The sequence below is a fragment of the Mugil cephalus genome, chromosome 18, assembly GCF_022458985.1.
Source record: "Mugil cephalus isolate CIBA_MC_2020 chromosome 18, CIBA_Mcephalus_1.1, whole genome shotgun sequence".
NCBI classification, from domain to species: Eukaryota; Metazoa; Chordata; class Actinopteri; order Mugiliformes; family Mugilidae; genus Mugil; species Mugil cephalus.
Genome location: NC_061787.1, coordinates 4,655,943 through 4,675,862, shown reverse-complemented (window position 1 = coordinate 4,675,862; position 19,920 = coordinate 4,655,943). Strand labels below are relative to the sequence as shown.

At 41.6% G+C, this 19,920-nt stretch overlaps 1 protein-coding gene across 4 annotated transcripts in view; it reads left to right on the top strand.

Moving 5' to 3' along the window:
* Positions 1-10,021: 10,021 nt before the first annotated feature.
* neto1l (neuropilin (NRP) and tolloid (TLL)-like 1, like) overlaps positions 10,022-19,920 on the top strand; it is an 87,371-nt gene continuing 77,472 nt past the window's right edge. For all 4 annotated transcript variants that reach the window (XM_047568827.1, XM_047568825.1, XM_047568826.1 and 1 more), the window contains exons 1-4: positions 10,022-10,732; positions 11,261-11,317; positions 11,437-11,571; positions 11,870-12,118. In XM_047568827.1, the coding sequence (XP_047424783.1) occupies positions 10,705-10,732; positions 11,261-11,317; positions 11,437-11,571; positions 11,870-12,118 (469 nt within the window). In that variant the 5' untranslated portion in view covers positions 10,022-10,704. The remainder of the gene's footprint in view (positions 10,733-11,260; positions 11,318-11,436; positions 11,572-11,869; positions 12,119-19,920) is intronic.

Sequence of the window (19,920 nt, the reverse complement as noted above, 5' to 3'; positions counted from 1 at the left end):
ACATCGAAGAAAGCCAATCACAGAAGAAGAAGCTAAACAGAGTTGGTAGAAGAACCACCTGAGGGATAGCGCCACCATAGCACACACATTATGTACGAGATTAAAAAGCTGAAATATTATCCATCTGGTTGTTGTTTAAATGCTGGTCTATAATAGGTCAACATGAAAGGGGACCGTATTAACCCGCTGACAAGACACATATCGCCACCTAGTGTGCAGGAGGAGGACATGTTCCCGTCAGTTATTCGATTTTCTCTGTCGCATGTAAACTGGGACAAGGACCACATTCAGAAAGTCGAATTTTGAGCATAGCTCGATTAAGCTGTGCATTTGAACGCAGAGGCTGAATAAGCAGATGGACTACGGTGCAGAAAATGCAAAAAAGAATCAGTTCATTCACATGAAAGAGACAAATAGATAGAGCGACAAATTACCAGCAGCCAATGAAGTGTACATGGTTTGAGATTTGGGCAATATGGCAACAGCTTGCCTCTGAGATGAATTATTTAACTGCCATATTGCAACATTTTGGCAGGCCTATGATTCACACATAGACCCATATGCTGCCTCATGTTCCTTTTGTTGTGTGTTAAATGAAAACCCGCGAAAGCATTTGCTGTGAAACCGTCCACGGGTTATTTTTGTGCAACAACGCATTGTTTCGAAGCCAACACAGAGAACACAACTTCTCCCGCAAACAATGTTGATATAATGTGCGAGAGAAAATGTGTTTTAAGGGAACTGTTAACCCACCTGGCAATGCTGTTTGTTTGTCCCTGTTCAGACCTTGTATTATCATTTATCCTGTGGAGTCTGCAGCTTTTAGACTCTAATGAAACGCCATTGCTGTATCAGAACAGCTGTTTGCTGTGTGTGTGTGTGTGTGTGCCGTGACTGGGGAGATGGTATTTATTTTGGAGCAAGCTGCAAGTCTTTCTCTTTCAATGAAAGCACGCATGTATTATTTATTCATTATTCTCTGCCCTGATGTTAGTTATTTTTTATACCATGAAAAAATGTGCAGTAATAAAGGTAAATAAAGACATTGGTAATTACTGAGTATAAGTTAGATTTGTGTGACTTTTTATTCATCAACAACATAATAGAGATAATGCAAATATGTTTTTTTTTTTTAGCACAGTAAACTCGCATTGATTTAATTTGTGAATTCTTGATCAGATTTATTTATTTTATTATTTAGTAAATTAACAGCAGGCACAAGGACAGAATATTGTAAAAGGCTTTTATTGCTAATGCGTAGATGTTACTTGGTGCTTTTGTCTTCTCAGGGGATCATTGTGGATGCATTGTGTGTCTACACTACCGAATTTGGTCGGAAATCACAACTAGGCATTGGTACTGATATTCTATACCATAATGGCACCAGTGCTGACAGAAACAGTAGTAACTGAATCGAAAACCAACTCAGATTTAGGTTTCTGCTACCAAGAAGACCAATCACAGCTCTTCTGATCTGCGTTGCCACGGTATGTAGTTACATTTCTGGGCAGGTAGATGTCAGCTATGGTGATAGGGTCTACGTATTTTGGCCTGTCAGCTGTAAAAGCTGTAAATAAATTGTCCTGTTGGGATAAATAAAGTTCTCTGAATCTGAATCTAATTCAAGTGTTATGAGAGAACTTCTGTGCCTCCACCTGACTGTGTTTAAAGGCTTTATAAAAATCATCCTGTCAAAGAAGTTTTCCACCAATCACAGGCCATTTCACAGTGTCCCCTTTTTGCGTGTCCCTATTGGTTATTCTACGTTCGTGTGCATTCGATTGAATAATTGCTCCACGATGTGCATGCTCACGTAGAGGAGGAGGTCGTGGAACTGCAGCGTATAAACAAGAAACCCTCCTTTTAATCCCAACTTCACAAAGCTGTCCATTGATCAGTTGTTGCAACAATACATGTAGTTATTGAATTCTGCCTCAACACAAACCGAATACATTAATTTTCAATTGCAACTAACAATATAAATAGATTTTTTTTTTTGCCTCTGTGCCTTGAGCTCCAGTATTCTTCTCCACAAAATGAAATGTGTGTGATTCAACTTCAAAGTTTGTCTACTTTCCTCTTTCGTTTAGGCTAAATAATTTTTCGTCCGTCCTAGACGTTAACCGGAGCCGTGTGCCCTAGAAAACTGAATTTGTCACACATCTATAGCTTGAATACAATTACCAACGAGTAGGTCAAGACATTTTCACATCACACAGCTTCTCCTCCAGGAAGATGTCGTGTAATCTTTATGCTTATGTCATTTTTGGTCTGAATAAAACTAATATCTAAAGGTGGTAAAGCAAACGTTAAGTCAATGAATATGTGTTCTATATTAAACTAGTGCTATTTAAAAATATACAATATTATTATTATCATTTTGCATTCAATAGTAAGATATTACTACTATAACTTCAAACATAGCTAAATACTAATATACTAAAATATGTTGGATTCTTGTTAACGTGGATTTAAAGAATTTTAAATTAGTTTTTGTTTTTTAAATGTGTTTTTTAAATTTTTCATCCACATTTCAACCTGACTTACTTTCTCACATATAAACCTCACTGTGACATTATCAAAAGCAACATCTTTGGCTGCAGTCTGATTGAAACGTGTACTGTGCACAAACACTGCGGTGTCTGACAAAGTGGAAAAGGGTGCAGGAATGTTTAACGGTTTGAAGATCTCAGCAGCCTCACTATCTTCAAACACTGGGGCAAATATGAAAGGTCATCTCTCCCCGCTACCCAGCGCCCACCTGGCATTTCAGCGGAAACAATCTCTCTCCGTGTCAGCTTTCAGCGGGGCGCCGCAAACACAGGACGGAGATGAATAACATTTTTACACTTCCACAGTTGGCAGCGAGGAAGTGTGAATAAAAAAAAAACAAAACAAAAAACAAACAAACCAGAAAGTACATACGTGTCATGGCCGTCCACACAATGACCTCCATGCAGTATTTCATCCGATTCGAACACCTTCGTCAATTTGGTTGTTGGCGCTACCTCCTAGCAGTTTGTGTTCATAATGGTGGCATCTAGAAATGTGTCATGATGCTCCTTTTTACAACAAAGTAAACAGAAGCAGGCGTCCTGTTTCTAACTAACGGCCGCACATATGGTCCGCTGAAATAACTCCAAACGATTTTAGCTAATGCGAGCTACTAAACGGATGCTGATAGCTGCACAAAAAAAGTGTTTTTGTCCTGCAGCAAATTAGTTAAAATGGATTTATGCTGTATGTCCCTCTCTTGTCGTTTTTTTTGCGAAAGCTGCTGGGGTGCCAATGTTGACCTCAACGTTAGCCAACTTACAACTTAGTAATTTTAAATGCAGAGTGAATGCTACAATGACAGAGTGTCTTTAAAACTGCCCTCAGTGCTTAAAGCTTTGGCTTAGACTTAGCCACAACATAAATCACATGAGTCCACTTGAGTTTTGATTTATATTTGGACTTAAGTTTAGTTGTTGTAGTACCTGGTACAAGAATCTGTTGTGTTTTTTTGTGGCGGTTCTCCTCACTGATAAAAAAAATGTAAGATTGGTTAGATTATTTTCAACACTTAAAGCTCTCTCAGAGAACTACGGGACACAGACGCCAAACCTTAGGTAGGAAGGTACGTAGCCAGAGCTGGTGTGAGCCACTGATACTTGTGTGCTCGTCAGTCTGGATCGATCTGTGTCTTTTTTGCCTCTCGGGTTAATTTTTGTTTCTATTTCCTGCTTCACTTTCAAGCAATGGCAACTGAAACTTTTGCCAAAATTCTGCCAAAGACGAGTCGTACAAATGTTTGTATATCTGAAGCTCCTCAATTAACCTTCCTTCAATGTGATCTATCTTTATTGATCTAAAACAATCAAGTCAAAACTTGTTGAGATGGAGAAGCAGCCGAAAAGACTAAAGCGGAGACATTTTACTACGTTGTGGTGCATAGGATAGGACGCAAATACTTGTAACTCTGCAACATCAGCGGCTTTGACAACATGTCAGGACTTGACACTCTGGGAGTGGGAGCTTGTGAGGACTGCATACATCAATAAATGCTAAAAGATTAATTCTACCTGCATCAGGTATCAGGTTCCTCCCCAGCTGATAATTAAACTTGAGAACTTGAGAAAAAAATGATACTTTTTAAACAGTATTTTACAAAAGAACAGGTTTGATGGTGAGGAACAAAATGCTACATGCTCCTGTTGTGAACATTTGGACTTTTGCCAGGTTGCTTCAAGCTGGTCCACTGCAATCACAGTTCTGTTGTTGTGGTGTAAATAAACAGGGGTGTATCAGTGCCAGCTGTGATTCTGGATTCAGTCATCTTACATCGGTTAAAAAAGAAAACACACACACACACACAGAAAAAAAACACAATAAAACAAAGTGTTATTGTGACAGTGTGACACTGGTGACTCTAACTCCCCCACTGGTGTTAGTGCCCACAGACTGGCACTCCACAGTGGACATGGCACCCCCCTACCAAGTGGCTAATGAGGTCAAATGACGAATTACACAGTCATTTTCACCAAGGGGCTTGGGACTTCATGCACGGAACAGCCTGTGGAGGGTATGTTACTCCAAATGCTGTGAAGCAGCAAATCAATGCCTGTACAGGAGGGCAGAGAGAAAGGGATGTGGAGGAAACAAAGAAACAAAGGAAAAAATAGCACACATCGCTCCTCTCAATACCACAACTCGAGCAAAAAAAAAAAAAAATGTGACGCGCGGGTCTGACTTACAGCAGATATTTAGGTTCATAGAAAGTGCAGCTGGCCCTCTTGGGGGTGAGATTAATTGCTGGATGGATAAAGCCACAGTGATTGACAGACGAACTGCAGCTCTGAACAGATGAGAGAGATGCATGTGGAGCGGTTCAAAAGGAAATTAGCGAAATTAGCTAGGAGTTCCTCAAAAGGGGAAGTTTACGAGAACTAAACATTCGGCGTTTATCAGGGAAAATGTAAGTTTGCCTCGTTATCAGACAAAACGAACAGTGGGTGAGCTGCAGGTGTTGCAGGTGTATATAAATAACCATGATGCATTCATGCCCCAATAATTTGAGGCCGATGCTCTTGCTCTGGCTGCATTTTAAGCTGTTCACCTCGAGCTAATGCCACTCATGTTGCCTCCATCTGACAGAGCGATAACAAAGCATGTTTGACCTTGTGACTGTTCTACATGTATATTTCAAACATGGGCTACGTGAACACACAACGATATGTGGCTTAGAGAGCAGAGTGATATAAAAAGAAAGAGTTATTTCACGTCCAACAATAAATATTTGTACTCTGTTGTTAAATTTTTCTGTTATATGTTTAATCCAGTATAACAAAGGTCTTCATGAGGGGGTCCGCGACCCCTAAGGGTCTGCAGAGGTACTGCAGGGAGGGTTGCAAAATCTTTGGTTGATTGGACATTTTTTATACATATACATTTCCCCACAAATTAAAATTTCTTTAAAAACACATTAACAGGAATCCAACATTTTAGTAAAGGGATAAATGGAGACAATCTAAGCCTCCTGTACACAGTAGCCCCCCCCCCCATCCCATCTTAACCAATCATGAGGCCACGTATTACACGCTGACTCTGTTATGTTCCCAATAATTGCCAATTGTTGCACGGCCAAAGTATTGTTGGAAATAAAAAATATTATTTGAATAGCTTAATATTGAATGCAAAACGTTAATAATCATGTATATTTATAAATAGCACTAGGTCAAGTTTAATACAGAACAGATATAGTAGGTAGGGGGTCCCTGCTTAATCTCTCCATCAGTTTGGGGTCCTTGGCCTGAAAAACGCTGAAGACTCCTGCAGTGCAACATATGTCTATTTATATTAACTTCCTGCATCTATCTCGTGTATCTGAAACTAATAGAACAATAGAATAATAATAGAACAGTCGAACACCCAGACATCATGAATCGATCACAGTTCTACTGTGAGTCAATTCTCCCCGGCAAACATTTAATCCCCCCCCTCCCTCCCTCCCTCATCTGACTTTTCAAAAGTGAGACGGATGGATTAATTGATTTGAATGTAGCAAATAGTTATTTCGCAAAATTAGGAGTGAAAACCCCCAGGACTGGAATATTAAAAGAGCAAAAATGACTAAAAATGTCATAGGCTTCCATTTTAAAATATTTACAGCAGAAAAAAAAAAACATGTTTACAGCCTGGTCCAGCGAAACGACTTCGGTCTATTTAGGTAAATCCCTCATTCATGACAGTACAGGGGTGAATATTTTTATATAAATCTCAAATACATGAAGTGTATTAAAGCTTACAGTTACACGTTTTAGTTGCTCTGCTTCTTCACACTTCTGCATAACAATTATATTTATATAGCATCAATAACAATACGAATTGTCTCAAAACGCTTTAGAAAACCTGGCCTGAAACCCCCAGAGCAAGCATGGACGAGTTCTATTTTTTACAGAGGGGTGAGAAAGAGCACGAGCTTAAAATTGCATGCTGCACTGCCAACTAACAACAAGCACCACAACAAAAATGAAGCCACAGGTAGTTTATGGGCTATCATCTGATGGAATTATTTTCGCACTGGCTCCAGGTGCAGGGCCGGGATAAAGGCACTATATCACCAGAGACCCAGACAGCTAATGTAGCATAAAGAGCGGCTCAAATTTGCCCGTGGTCTGAGCGACCCATTCTTGTAACTGGGTCCTTCATAATGAACTTCAAGTCGCCTTGAATGACAAATAAATTGTGTTTTTTTTTTTTTGTTTTTTTTTTAGGCCAACACACTGCTCGATGCATCACTAATAAGGTTAATTTGAGCCCCACCGGGCAGGAGGCATTAGCTAAAGTGTTTATTCGCTTAAGCGCTGTCCCCCTGTTGGAATGACACAAAGAAACAATGCTGGCAGCGTCGTTAGAGTGACACTAAGTAGAAGGTGAATGCCCAATTTGCTCATCGGGCCTGAGCCAAATGAACAGCATGCAAACACGAATTAGTTGCCGTTCTGTAACTGCATCATAATATACTTGTTGTAACTTTCGAAGGCTTTAGGTGAAGCTTTAACGGTTATGGGATGGGAGGGGGATAATTTAACAGAACATGTGCAACAGACAGCTCTGATGATCTGTCTAGTTCAGGTACATATATATATATATATGTATATATGTATATATATGTATATATATGTGTATATATATATACATATATATATATATATATATATATATACTCACCAGCCTCTTTGCTAGTAAAAGGTTGGACCCCTTTTGCCTTCAGTGTTGCCTTAATTCTTTGTTTCATACTTTCAACAAGGTTTTGGAAACATTCCTCAGAGATTTTGGTCCATATTGAATCACACAGTTGCTGCAAATTTGTTGGCTGCAAATCTATGATGAGAATCTCCTGTTGCATGGTCAGCAACAATACTCAGGTAGACTGTGGCATTTAAACCATGCTCAGTTTGTACTAAGGGGCCCAAAGTGTGTCAAGAAAATATCCCCCACACCATTACACCACCACCACCAGCCTGAACCGTTGATACAAGGCAGGATGGATCCATACTTTCATGTTGTTTACTCCAGATTCTGACCCTGACATCTGAATGTAGCAGCTGAAATTAAAACTCGTCAGAGCAGGCAACGTTTTTCCAGTGTTCTATTGTCCAGTGTTGGTGAGCCTGTGTGAACTGTAGTCTCAGTTTCCTGTTCTTAGTGTGGTCTTCTGCTGCTGTAGCCCATCTTCTTCAAGGTGACCTCTCACATCAACAACTGCCGCTCACTGGATAGTTTCTCTTTTTCGGACCATTCTCTGTAAACCCTAGAGATGGTTGTCCGTGAAAATCCCAGTAGATCATCAGTTTCTGAAATACTCAGACCAACAACCACATCACGTTCAAAGTCATTTAAATCCCCTTTCCTTCCTCATTCTGATGCTCAGTTTGAACTTCAGCAAGTTGTCTCGATCACATCTACATGAATAAATGCACTGAATTGCAGCCATATGATTGGCTGATTAGCTATTTGTGCTAACAAGTAATTGAACAGGTGTACCTAATAAAGTGGCCACATATATATATACATATGCTGCAAGCGAAATGAATGCATGCTGATTTGCATGTCTCCGAACTGATTCTGATTACCCATTTCAGGAGCAGGCCGACACAGCACAACAGTTATCGCCGGCCAGATTTGAATCCCTTAATTAAAAACGGCAGACTTTGACGGTACTATTGAAATGAATTATTTCACCCGCTGCCTCGTTGCTGTTCAGTCAAAGAGTCGGTTGCTATAACCAAACTGGAAGCTGCTGTTAAATTCACAAGGGCTACTGTTGCATACAGTGCGCCAGATAAGCCTCATTTGAATAATTCCCGTATAGCTCGGCTGCTTTATCTCTGAGTTTACCCATCAGAAATGTGTTGTGCCGTGCTTAGAAAGTTGTCAAGACGACACAGCGCCACTGTTAATCAATAACAAGCTTTGGGTGCTGCATTGTATTTTGGTGCAGATATTATTGACGTCCCCTCAGACGGTAAAATCTATAACGGGCTTTGCCTTTGCAGAGAAATTGACATTTTGAAATCTTTTCGTCGCGTTGGTGAATTTTATTTTTGGAGAAAGCGGAGCGAGCTGCACCGCGGGTTTCCTGCTTCTTTATTGCACAGGAGGAAGAAAAGTGAACGGCTTAGCTGCTGCTCTCCTGTGCATGTGTGTGTGTGTGTGTCTGTGTGTGTTTTGTGGGGTGGTCTAAATCCCAGGTCCATTAAATCAGCCTGTACAACAGATTAGCAGGAGCCTATTAGTTGAAAGGAGTTCTGAGATTTCCCACTCCCACTCGGATTCTAGAAGTCAGCGTGCCACCTTCAAAGTCTGCATTGTCTGCCAAAAAAAAAAACAAAAAACCAAACACTTCCGGAGTGGCTAACAGGACAATTTCTGCTGGGACAGGGTGTAATTAAGAGGACGACGTGAGAGGTTTTACCTTTGAAAACTCAGGATGATCTTGAAGGGCGCACACAGAAAACACACAACACACGAGACAAGTCGCCTGTCGTGTCGCGAAAGATTTTACACGAACCGTCCGCCGTCATCCTGAGCCGATCCGAACTGTCGAGCAAATGCTAACCAGTGACATTAACATAGAGGGACGGGGTCCAAGATCGGCTCTGCAGCAGGAGTATGTGAAGATGGATATTGTCTGCAGGGTGCCAAGACTATTTTGGGAGCCCGAGCCCCTGAGTTGTCCCTGGGCACCCTCTGATCAGCTTTGTCATCAGGTGTGAGAGCGACTACACACTCAGTGTTAGAGTGCGGATACATTGTGACACCCACAACCTCAGGAAAGTAATGGGTCTTTGTCAGAAAGACAGGAAAGTGTAGCCTCTCCGTGTGCATCATTTCCACCTTTCCAATTCTCGTAGAAATTGGGAACATGGAGAGGTGAGGAGAAGATCTGAAGATGTCGCCCATGGTAACTTTGAAGCTGGTGCCAGGCCGCACTGTTGTTGCACTGTGGAAATGCACGCGTGTATTTTAGGATGCATTCCAAAAACAGAGTGTTGTAATCAATTAAACATGTAATCAGAGCTTCTATTTCTTCATGCAGTGTATTCTTTTGTTTGTTTGTTTTTATACTTGAATTCTTCCGCTTTTCCATGTTTGATGACGGTGATTGAGCGTCTCTGCGTTTGTGCTTGTTTATTCCATTTCCTCATCTCATTTCCTTTTCTGCTTACCTTTCCATTTTCGGCGCATCCACGAGCTGAAATGAATTCCGCACCGCGTGCTTTATTGTTCAAACACACACGCGCGCACGCACATCAGCTCTCTTCCTTCTCTTCCTCGTTTTTTTTTTTTTTTTTTTTTTTCGCTTTGCACTTTCCCGGTGCGTGTCCACATGTGTGTGCGCGCGCTCGCGCGCGGGTGAAGTCGTGTCCTGGAGAAGTTTTCAACGCGTGCGTCAAAAGTACGTGAGGATCGTGGCGCATTGGACGGCTGTGGTCGTTGCTGGATAAACCGGGGGAGAGGAGGAGGGGAGGGGGAGGGGGGAAGGATCATACATTAACTCCTGCCGGCTGCGGGAAATAGTCTCCAGTTGACAGAAGCCAAGAGAGAGGGACGCACTGAGAACGACGCGACAAATGAACCCTAAATCCGCGTAATTTTCTTTTTTTCTTCTCTCTCTCTTCCTTTCGCGACACGTTGTTTTCCAGGAGATTTTTACGCACCGACTTAGAGTGCGGGAAAACGCCGCAGAGATGAGTGTTGCGTGGTTTTCTGTGCTCCTGAAGGAACCCGTCTCCTGATAAAGGGACCAAAGAGGACAAAACAAGGCTGTCCATGAGATTTCCCAAGCGAAGATCGCAAAGGTGGAGCGATTAGAGAAGGGCTGATGAAGGGACTATTAATCCTTTCTGTGCATCAAAAGCACCAAAGGGTACTAGAAACGTTTGGATGGAAATCGGGCGAGTGTTTGGAACTGTTTTTGGTTTTATATGAAACTGGTGATTAGTTGTGACACCTCTGAAGGGACCTTCTTTTTGCTTTAGATTCTAATAAGGAGGATTTTAATTTATTTTTTTCGGTTGTATGACATGAGCGGTTTCTCGGTGTGAAATTTCAGAAACTCTCCTCTGCTCTTTTTTTTTTTAATTGTTTCTCTCTTCAAGTATTCCCACATCTAAATGGAATTAGTTGAGTCTGAAGCCATTTGTGAAAGGAACAGACATGGTACATGGGCACAGCTTCCATCACGGTAAGACACCGCGTATTCATCCAGCTGACGCACGCTTGCTCAAAAATCGCTCCGAAAGAAGAAGTGTGATAATCCTTTAATCAGTTTAGAGGCAGTCCCGAGATCAGATCAAACTCGGAATAGTAGCAGAATAGCTATTTAGCGGGAGGAAAGGCATCCTGCAACCTGTGAACTCACAGTTGAAGGTCACAGTGTAAGTTCTTGTAGTAATTTTTTTCCCCATCCAGGATTATTGTTTTGGCACCATAACGAAAACTGTGATTTGTGTCAATCTGTGATGCAGTTGTTTGGGATGACTGTTTAGACTTAAAAAATGCTTAGAAATCATAAAAATTCACATTATAGTTTAAAGCAGACGTCATGATCTCTGGGAATCATTTGAATCCTTTGATGCTATAGTGAAGTTATAAAAGGATGTTGAATCTGATGCCAGCGATGGCCTTGTTCCTGGCTGATCCAGACCTTCACAGCAACGGAATAATGTCACGATCTTCAGTTCATATGTTGCATTTCTCTTTGTCCTGACAGTTGTTGCAAGTCTACTCATACTTGGGTTGTCTGGGGCAACAAAGAAGGACACAGCAGGTAATCTCCACCACCAGAGCGTCTTTTTTTTTTTTTTTTTTTTTTTTGTCTGCCCTGACACCCTCCCCTCCCTCCACGCTCTAATCCCACTTTTCTCTCGGCTTGGTCGTGCGTTTCAGTGAAAAACAATTCTGGAGTGAAGCCCGCGGGTCAATGTGGAACGTGGGTGAAAGAACCAGAAGGAGGGCTCTTCACTTCTCCCAATTACCCAAACAAATACCCCCCAGACACAGAGTGTGTTTACATCCTTGAAGGTAAATCTCTTTCTTTAAGCAGCGGCAATTAAGAAAGAAAAAAAAGAAACAAAAAAAAAGGAAGGTGGTGTAGCTGTTTATTTTCAGCTGGAGCATCTCTGGGGGGGATGTAAATTACAGTAACTGCTGATGAATGATGTTGGTGACTGTTATCAGAAGAAAAGACAATCAGCGTGGACGTGTGTTTTATTAGTTGACTAACAGTCACAATTGGACGTATTTTCCGGTCGCAGCGTGGCTAACGGTTCACTCTGTGCTTTGCTGCTAGGTTGGTAATTATTTTTATTGTGTCTTCCAGCTCCGCCGAGGCAGTGCATCGATCTACACTTTGATGAGAATTATTCAGTCGAGTCCTCTTGGGAATGTAAATTTGACAACATCGAGGTCCGGGATGGACCCTTCGCCTTCTCCCCGATACTCGGACGATACTGCGGCCAGCACAGCCCGCCTGATATCAGGAGTAGCGGCAGATATCTGTGGATAAAATTTGTTACAGATGGTGAATTGGAAGCGGTGGGATTTTCAGCAAGTTACAACTTCACTGCAGGTATGTTGATATAGTTTTGTTTTTTTTTCTTTTCATTTTTTTTGCTTGTGTCAGTTCTTCCTTTGTAAGCACATTCTCGCATTATTGCTCCAGCAGCAAGGCTCCAAATGAATAACAAACATCTTCCAAGGCCTTGTGGGAGTCTCTTGCAGTTTTATTGATTGTCTGTCTTCAGCACGCTCACTGTTTCCGCTGGCAGTGTGCTGTCATTGGCCGGGACACTCGTGTGACTGGGTAGCTTGTTATTTCTTGCATCTCTTGTGTTTGGATAGAGAACGACGAACGCCATTTCAAGTGCGGTGGCAGCGTGGATGGATGACAAATAATCGGGCCATAATACCGAATTAATAGCTCTTCAACCACACTCGACTGGGTTTAATAACACTGTCAACATTTTTTTTTTTTAGTGTGTTTGAGGGGTAAGGAGGCACAGTGCCAGGAAAAATGAAGGGTACACCAGTTTCTCCTCATCTGCACATCCTCTGCACCCTTTAGGGACATTTTACCATTAGATATTTGAGAGTGTCAGTGTTTATATGTTGTACATGTTTGGAGTTAGGGTTGGGATTAGACCTTTCAGGCTACTTGTTGCAAGAAAGCTTATATCTCTGCACAAATCTGATTGGTGAAGCCCATCTTGGGGAATAACAGTAAAACACATGTTCTTAAATAAAAAGTAAATGGTTTTTTCCAAACATTTATGCATCAGCAGCATCTGCCAAGACTGTTAAATGTTATTTTCATTCAGAAAGGAGCTTTAAGGGGAAAAATAAAACAAAATGTTTCCCAAAATTAAAATTTCAAGAGTGTCAGGCATGGTTAAGTTCTCCGCTAAAAAAACAACAACAACAAAAACGCTGTTGACTGAGACGTGAACCTCTTATCCTGCAGCTGTGTTTTACTCACCAATCGCTCTATCAACTTCACTCCAGCTCTTCAGAAATGCCCTTGTGACAGCGCTAATGTGTTATTTGGAGCTCTCCGGCAGCAAGGCCGGCCGAGTGGCTCGAGTGGTGGGCGGCATTGGGAGCTCAAATTCACCACTGAATTAACAGTCCCCAGAAATAAACTGAAACTTGTGCCAAAAATTTGATGTCATAAGGAGACGAATAAAAAAAAACAAAAAAAAACAGCAGTGTGACGTGTGTTGAGTAAAACTGAAGCTTAGCTTAGCATAGACACAGTTCAAACCAGCGTTTATGTTTCACTATTCACACAAACTGGACCTTTCGTGCAGTCTGTGTTAATTCAACCACTTTAAGCTACATTGGCTGGAAATGCAAACCCATGACTATGGTGGCCGGTGAGTGTTAGCTCAGCTTTTGACTGATCTCCACTTCTGTCCTCCTCCTCCTCCTCTTCCTTCTCGTCTCCGTATATTGATGAAGTAGTCGGGGGAGAAGCGCATTTCACTCAAGGGGAAACATTTCCATTTCATGCTGACACGCCTTCGACTCAGCTCGCACCACGCTAGGCTAATCCATCCTTGCCCATCGTTCTGTCGACTTTGCACACGGTTTCCCCCCATCTGTAGTTGGGCTTGAGTTTGAGCACACCATAGTATTCATCGATTAACGTGGTTTATCTTATTTGTGTGCTTAGTGCGACCAAATGTGAGTTTTTATGATCGGTTACTGGTGGGCCACCTTTATGATCTTGGCGCCGGTTTAGTTTTAAAGTATCACTATATGTCTTTTCTTTCATAAATGTGAACATAACTGTATTTCTATGTCTGCATCTATAGTGGTTTTCCAGGTTTGATCCAGATTGACTTTGCTGCCTGTGTTAAGATGCATTGGCGGTAGTCTGCAAAACTGCCAAGACAAATTAAAGCACGTTTTATAAATGCAATTAATATCAACTACATTCACAGATGCATTCTTTTTTTTTTTTTCTGATGTTGGTAGTTGGAGATAAAGAATCCACACTATTCAAGTATTTTTTATTTTTTTTCCTCCCGCTCCTCTTGGGAGTCTCACTGAAAATTTGCTCAGAGGAAAGAAAAAAGCTTCGCCTCTCGACTTGACGTGAAATATCTGTGGCATGTGATTTACATAATTAAAGAAGATAAAAGTCTCGATTTCACTCAACTTGATACTCTGAAATCTGGCAATGTGAACGGTGTCTCACATCTGCAGCTGCTCTGTGAACCATGCTAATTCACCCCCTCTCCACTCTGATGAATGGGAGCGAGGAAAAAAAAAAGTGGCAACAAAGGTGACATGAATCTTTCTCTTATTCCTCAGTCATTTCAGAAGCAAAGAGATTAAAAAATAATTAAAAAAAAAAACTCTTCCGCCTCCCCTCCACATTCTTCCAGTATCCTTTCATGCTCTTGATGACTAATGCAGCCGCTACAGCAGCCAGTGAATGAAGAACAAGTGACTGCAATCTCGGTAATATCTGGTGTCATGTGTTCAAGTGCTTCAGCGAGGCGCTCCGAGTCTGCAGATGCTGCGTATTCAGCCGTCTCCGTGACATCAGGGGAAGCCAGAGACGCCGGTTTAACTGACACCAGAGATTCAAACTGAGCAGTGACTAAATGAACTTGGCTCGCGTGAGTGAAGGGAATGACGTGGTGCACAATTTATTTGTCAGAGAAATTACACACCAGATGCCTCACGCTCTGCCTCGATTTGCGTCAGAGGAGCTTTTTTTTTTTTTTTTATTTACTCGCGGGGAGTCTGGCAAAATTTACGTTACAAAATAAAGCGTTTCTCGTTGAATTCAATTGAAGTGAAAAAAATACACTTTAACAGGGCTGAGCAGCAAATGATATGAGTTGTTTAATATAACAGCATACATTTTCAGTGTAGCGCTTCGACACTGAACACACTCATGGTGCAACTTTGTTACTGTGAGACGTGAAGATGGAAAGATCTGAAAAATGAAGCGGCAGAATGAAAATATAAAGTGCTGCGTCGATTTATGGGGACAGTCCCCAGTTTTAGCTTTTTATGAATGAGAAAAAAAAACATATTGCGCGCAGACTACAGTTATTACGGTAGCCGGTCACGCTGCTATTGACATCACAGACATATCAGTTTAAATATGTTTAAGTATGAATGTCAAAATAAATTAAGCTGTAATTGTCCCTGTTTCTTCCTCCATCCTTAGTCAACCTGCTGCATTAATTCCTCTCTCGACCAGTAGAAAATTTATTACAAGAGGTGTAATGTATTTAAAGAAGTCTGGAGAACCCATACAGGGTTTCTTATATTTAAACCTTACCAGCTTGTAGAAAACTGAATGAGGACAGTTTGCAGTGTAGTTGCGAAAAACCTCTGCCCACCTAACATGTGTGGGCCACCAGCTGAATCACAGTCACAGCTTATGCAGCCCAGCTGTGTGTTCCTGTCATATAATTAAGTGTGCCAGTTTAGAGTAACGCACATTTGTATGACAGTACAAGTGAATATTGCCCTGGATTACTCATCCAAAATAATATTGTCCCATTTAAGTGGGTGTGTTTGATTTGCCTACCCTTTAATGCGCTGCTGTTGCATGAATTCCTCCAAATATTTCACAATAAAAACATTGTTTCAAGGTTGTCAGGCCACTGAAACATAACAAGGCTTTTCATGTGAATGAGTAAGGCCTAAAATACTCAAGTACTGCAATGTGCAATGTGTGATATAAGACGTGGTGAGTTGAAGGGTGGCCTGAAGGTAGTTGCTTCAGCTCCTGCACATGCTGACGTTCACCTGCCCAGAAATGGACTTCACGCAGACTACAACAACTGTGATCAGGCGGAGATGCATGTGCTCGTCTCGCTGTAGCTGCACAAGTACAGAAAATTCACCCTTCAACTGCCTCGGTGGTTATATGCAGCATCATTTTCTTCGTTGCAGTTCTTGTAGTTGCTGCAACTGTTCAAGTATTGTTCATGTATTGCCCCCAACGCAAAGAAATTTAACACGTTTACTGTTACAAATTATTTCTGTGTTTTGTGTAATCTGCTGCAAATTATCGGTACCTGGACAAATTGGTTCCACCCCATCTCCATCCATTCATCCTTCCACCAATCCGTCTGCCGTCCTCGCTGGGAGTGACGCTGAGAACAGCTTGCCTCAGTGTCAGTTTGTCATTGAAATCTTGTTGTTAGTTGAATCGAGCTTTTGTAGCACGTTTTTGTCTAGATTAGAATGTGTTTTGTATTGGAGCTGGGGCAAGGTCTGAGCTGTTTGCTTTCAAATAATTGTTCCATTTTATGTACAGTAGGTGTAGAGGTGCCAGTCTCACCTGTTTTATCTTTGATTGTCAAGGAAACTTGGTTTTATAATTGGAAAATTGCCACTTCTGCTCTGCCTGCATCCATTATTTGAACCTGCCATCTGGTTCTTTATGTTACACCACTTTCCCTCTCCTGAGCTGGGTCGTAACATGAATTTGGTGCCCGTCCGAAATCCCAAAGGATCCATCTCCTCACCAGGTTGATAATTGTTTGATGAGCAGATTGATTCTGATTAGTGCAGCCAGGTGTGAGATCCTCTTCATTTGGTTTTCGAATTCTTTCCTAGCAGCCCTTCTCTAGATCAAATTGGGAAATGCCGTTGAGCGTGACCTAAACAAATTGTAAACTGTGAGCTACAGGCTCTTGCAGTAAATAAGTTGGTGGAACTGAGTGTGGTTTGTTTGTGTGCTGTGCTGGTTAATGGGGCCCAGTCTGGGGGAGGCCACGGGGAAGAGGAAGGTTCTGTGGAAGGTTCGCCTTCAGTTTCGTCTCCAGTTAGAGGCACAAGAGAACGCACAAGTCAGACGGGCCTAATTAGAGCTTAAAATCAAAAAACTTGAAATCGAAGCAGTCAAAGCTGTGGGGTTACAAAGGCTGGAGCTGGAGCTGTAGTGGGAACTTCCTCTTCTTTAAGCCTGGCAATCAATTCTTTTAATATCACTAAGTGCATTCCATTAGTGCCCACTTTTCATAAAGTTGATTCATATTTTGCATCATAGTTGGTGGCCTAAACCAATGTGGAATATCTGGTGAAGCCCAACAGGTTGATGATTTGTTAAATGCTGCTACACTAAAAGCGTGTGAGTTTGTGTCAGAGGCGTATCGGCAAAAGTTCAGAGACTACATAAAGACTGCTACCCAAACACAAATCTCAATGTCCACTAGTGCGTAATCTTCCTGCTGTAATTACAGAGTGACACTTACACACAAGTACTCGCAAGAGCTCGCAAATGCGTAAAGCTCTGATGTAGCTTCTGTGTAGTAGATGTGTCCTGGTAGTATAAGCCAAGATTAACCCTCTGGAGTTGGCGGATGCCCCGGTGCGTCCAAATCAAGACGACGTAGCGGAGTGAAGTGAAGTCTCCGTTTCACCTTGTGTAGAAAGTGTTAACTTCAAGCTATACACAACTATTAAACTGTTGATAGACCAAGTAAAACTGGACAATAATAATTTACTCCACACTTTTTCCTGAATATTGTCGTCATGTTTGGTGCACGGAGAAATGGTGAAAAGGGAAACGCTAGCAAGTGGAGATTGCTAGTCACTATCCAGCTTCAAATGCAGATTACATCCTCTTTACTATTGGTGGAAAAATGCATCACATAAACAATCAGGAAATGATGTGGCAATGGTTACTAAGGATGAGGAAAAAGTTGTTGGAGTGACGCTGTATTCGTTCTATGGAGTGACTACAGCCACAGAGAGAGAAGCAAGTTTTGACATTTAGACTTGAGATTATTACTTATTGTGACTCATAGTTTCGTAGATGGTTGGAATTAGTTGTATAAAAATGGCTTTCCTGCATTTTAATGTAAATAGTTGTAAATAGCTTTGTTGTTTGCTAAATTACTACATAAGCTTTTGAAATTTACACTTTAGATTTGCATTCTAAGTTGGAAAAATGCTTCGTTAAACTTGTTGGTGGTTTTCACAGTGATAAATCTAACTTATTCCTACTTGGATCGTTTGGTTTTAGTGTAGTTTTAGGTCCAATGTGTTAATATACGTAAAAGAGAGAGAAGTCTGGGACAGAGGAATGAGCAACAAAAGTGCTTTAGGAAAGGACGGTACGCCTCAGGCCAGTAAAGAAAGATTGTTTGCATTTCTAAAACGATTCTCTTGTCCTTTTTTTTTCTTTTTCATTATTCTCCCGAGATGTAATCATGACGGAGAAATAATGAAGTTATGAAATAGTATGTGGAAAAAATGTGATATTGAGCCAACGTGCTAATTTCTGCACCACGGCGATCCGACCGGAACTGAAGTATGATGAGTAAAATTGCCATTAAAGTGAACACAATTAACGCTTCTTGTTCTTCAAAGCACATGAGATGTTGCCTCCTCTGCCGTAGATTCACCTCATCCCTGGAGGTCAGCCACAGTGGAACGCGTTACATCTTGACAGGCAGCCTTGCAGTAATGCCATGTAATATAAAAACCTGCGAGTGGAGGAGTTGAATGCGGGATGTGCGGCGGGGGAAATTACTGAGTGGAGGAACCGTGGCGTGTGCATTTCCGTGTATGTGTGTGTTTCAAAGCTGTTGGGGGATTTGAGCATTCTGCTGTTCAGGTCGTCCGAGGGCGCTGTGACCTTAGACCCCAGAAGACGGGTAGATTAAGTGGTGTTTCAGCACCTTAAGCCAAAGCCAGCACAAATAAAAGCTGCAAGTTCTCCTCCTCCTCCTGCTCTTGCTCCCTGTGCTCTGATCGTTGGCCGCTTGCAGGGCCAAGACTCGGTGCAGCTGCTGCTTCATGGAGGTTTCTGATAAAACATGAGGAGGTTTCTCTGCTCATTCATGAAAGATAACAAGGTATTTGAGCTGAATATTTTCTCGATTGTCTTTAAACAAAAAAATCTTAAAAGATCTCTGGAGCAACTATTAACTAACTTAAAAGTTACTTTCACTGCTACTTCATACTATCTAGAATTCAGGCCAAGACTAATCGAGATGGCAGTGATTGATCTTCGAAGCCCAACCAAACTCCAATCGGGCTGAGAACCATTTTGGTACAAAATGAGTCAAATGACATTTAGGATTGTAGCTGGAACAGGATATATGGGCCCATCATAAAGGAGACGGTGTCACGAGATTGGACCTAGATGGGCTCAAACTGGAAAATTGGAAATTGAACCTTGGAGATCGACTCTTGGAAGGTCCTCAGTGAGGCAGCACCGTCGCAGGAACCCGGGCCGAAAGTTCAGCTACTTCCCAGTTTCGCATCTGTCTCCAAAGGCATTTGCCAGCGGCAGCACCCGACATTTAAATGTTTGAATCAAATCTATTTCATTCCATCCACTGAACTCTCAGACTGAGGTTTCTAAAGACGATGACATTCACCAGATTGGCAGAGAGAGGCGTATAATGGAGGTGTATGACGATTAATGATAGTTAAAGTTAAAACTCAGCCTTTTCTCATGTGGACTATGATGAGGAGTTTTGCTGATAGAGAGAACGGCTGAGTCAAAGTCTGCTCTTGTCTTGTGTTGGACACCAGCTTGTTGCTTCATATTGCTGGTTTCCACTGAAAATATATTGCAGCTTGTTGCTCTCACTTTGTAAAAAACAAAGTGTTTTGTTGGGATTTATTTTACATGTACATATCTAATTTTGACACTTTCAAAGAAGAGATCGGCTCGATGGGATCCTTGTTTATCATCCTCATGACGGGCTAGATCCTATGTTGGCTTCGCTCAGTACATTTACATACACATGAATAAAACAAATTGTTGCCTTAACCTTAACTGCACAATTTAAGTGCATTTAAACACATTACTCCAACTAAAATCGGACTTCTCATTATCCGATTAAGACACCCTGATAACATGATTGGAATTTGATTTTCTAC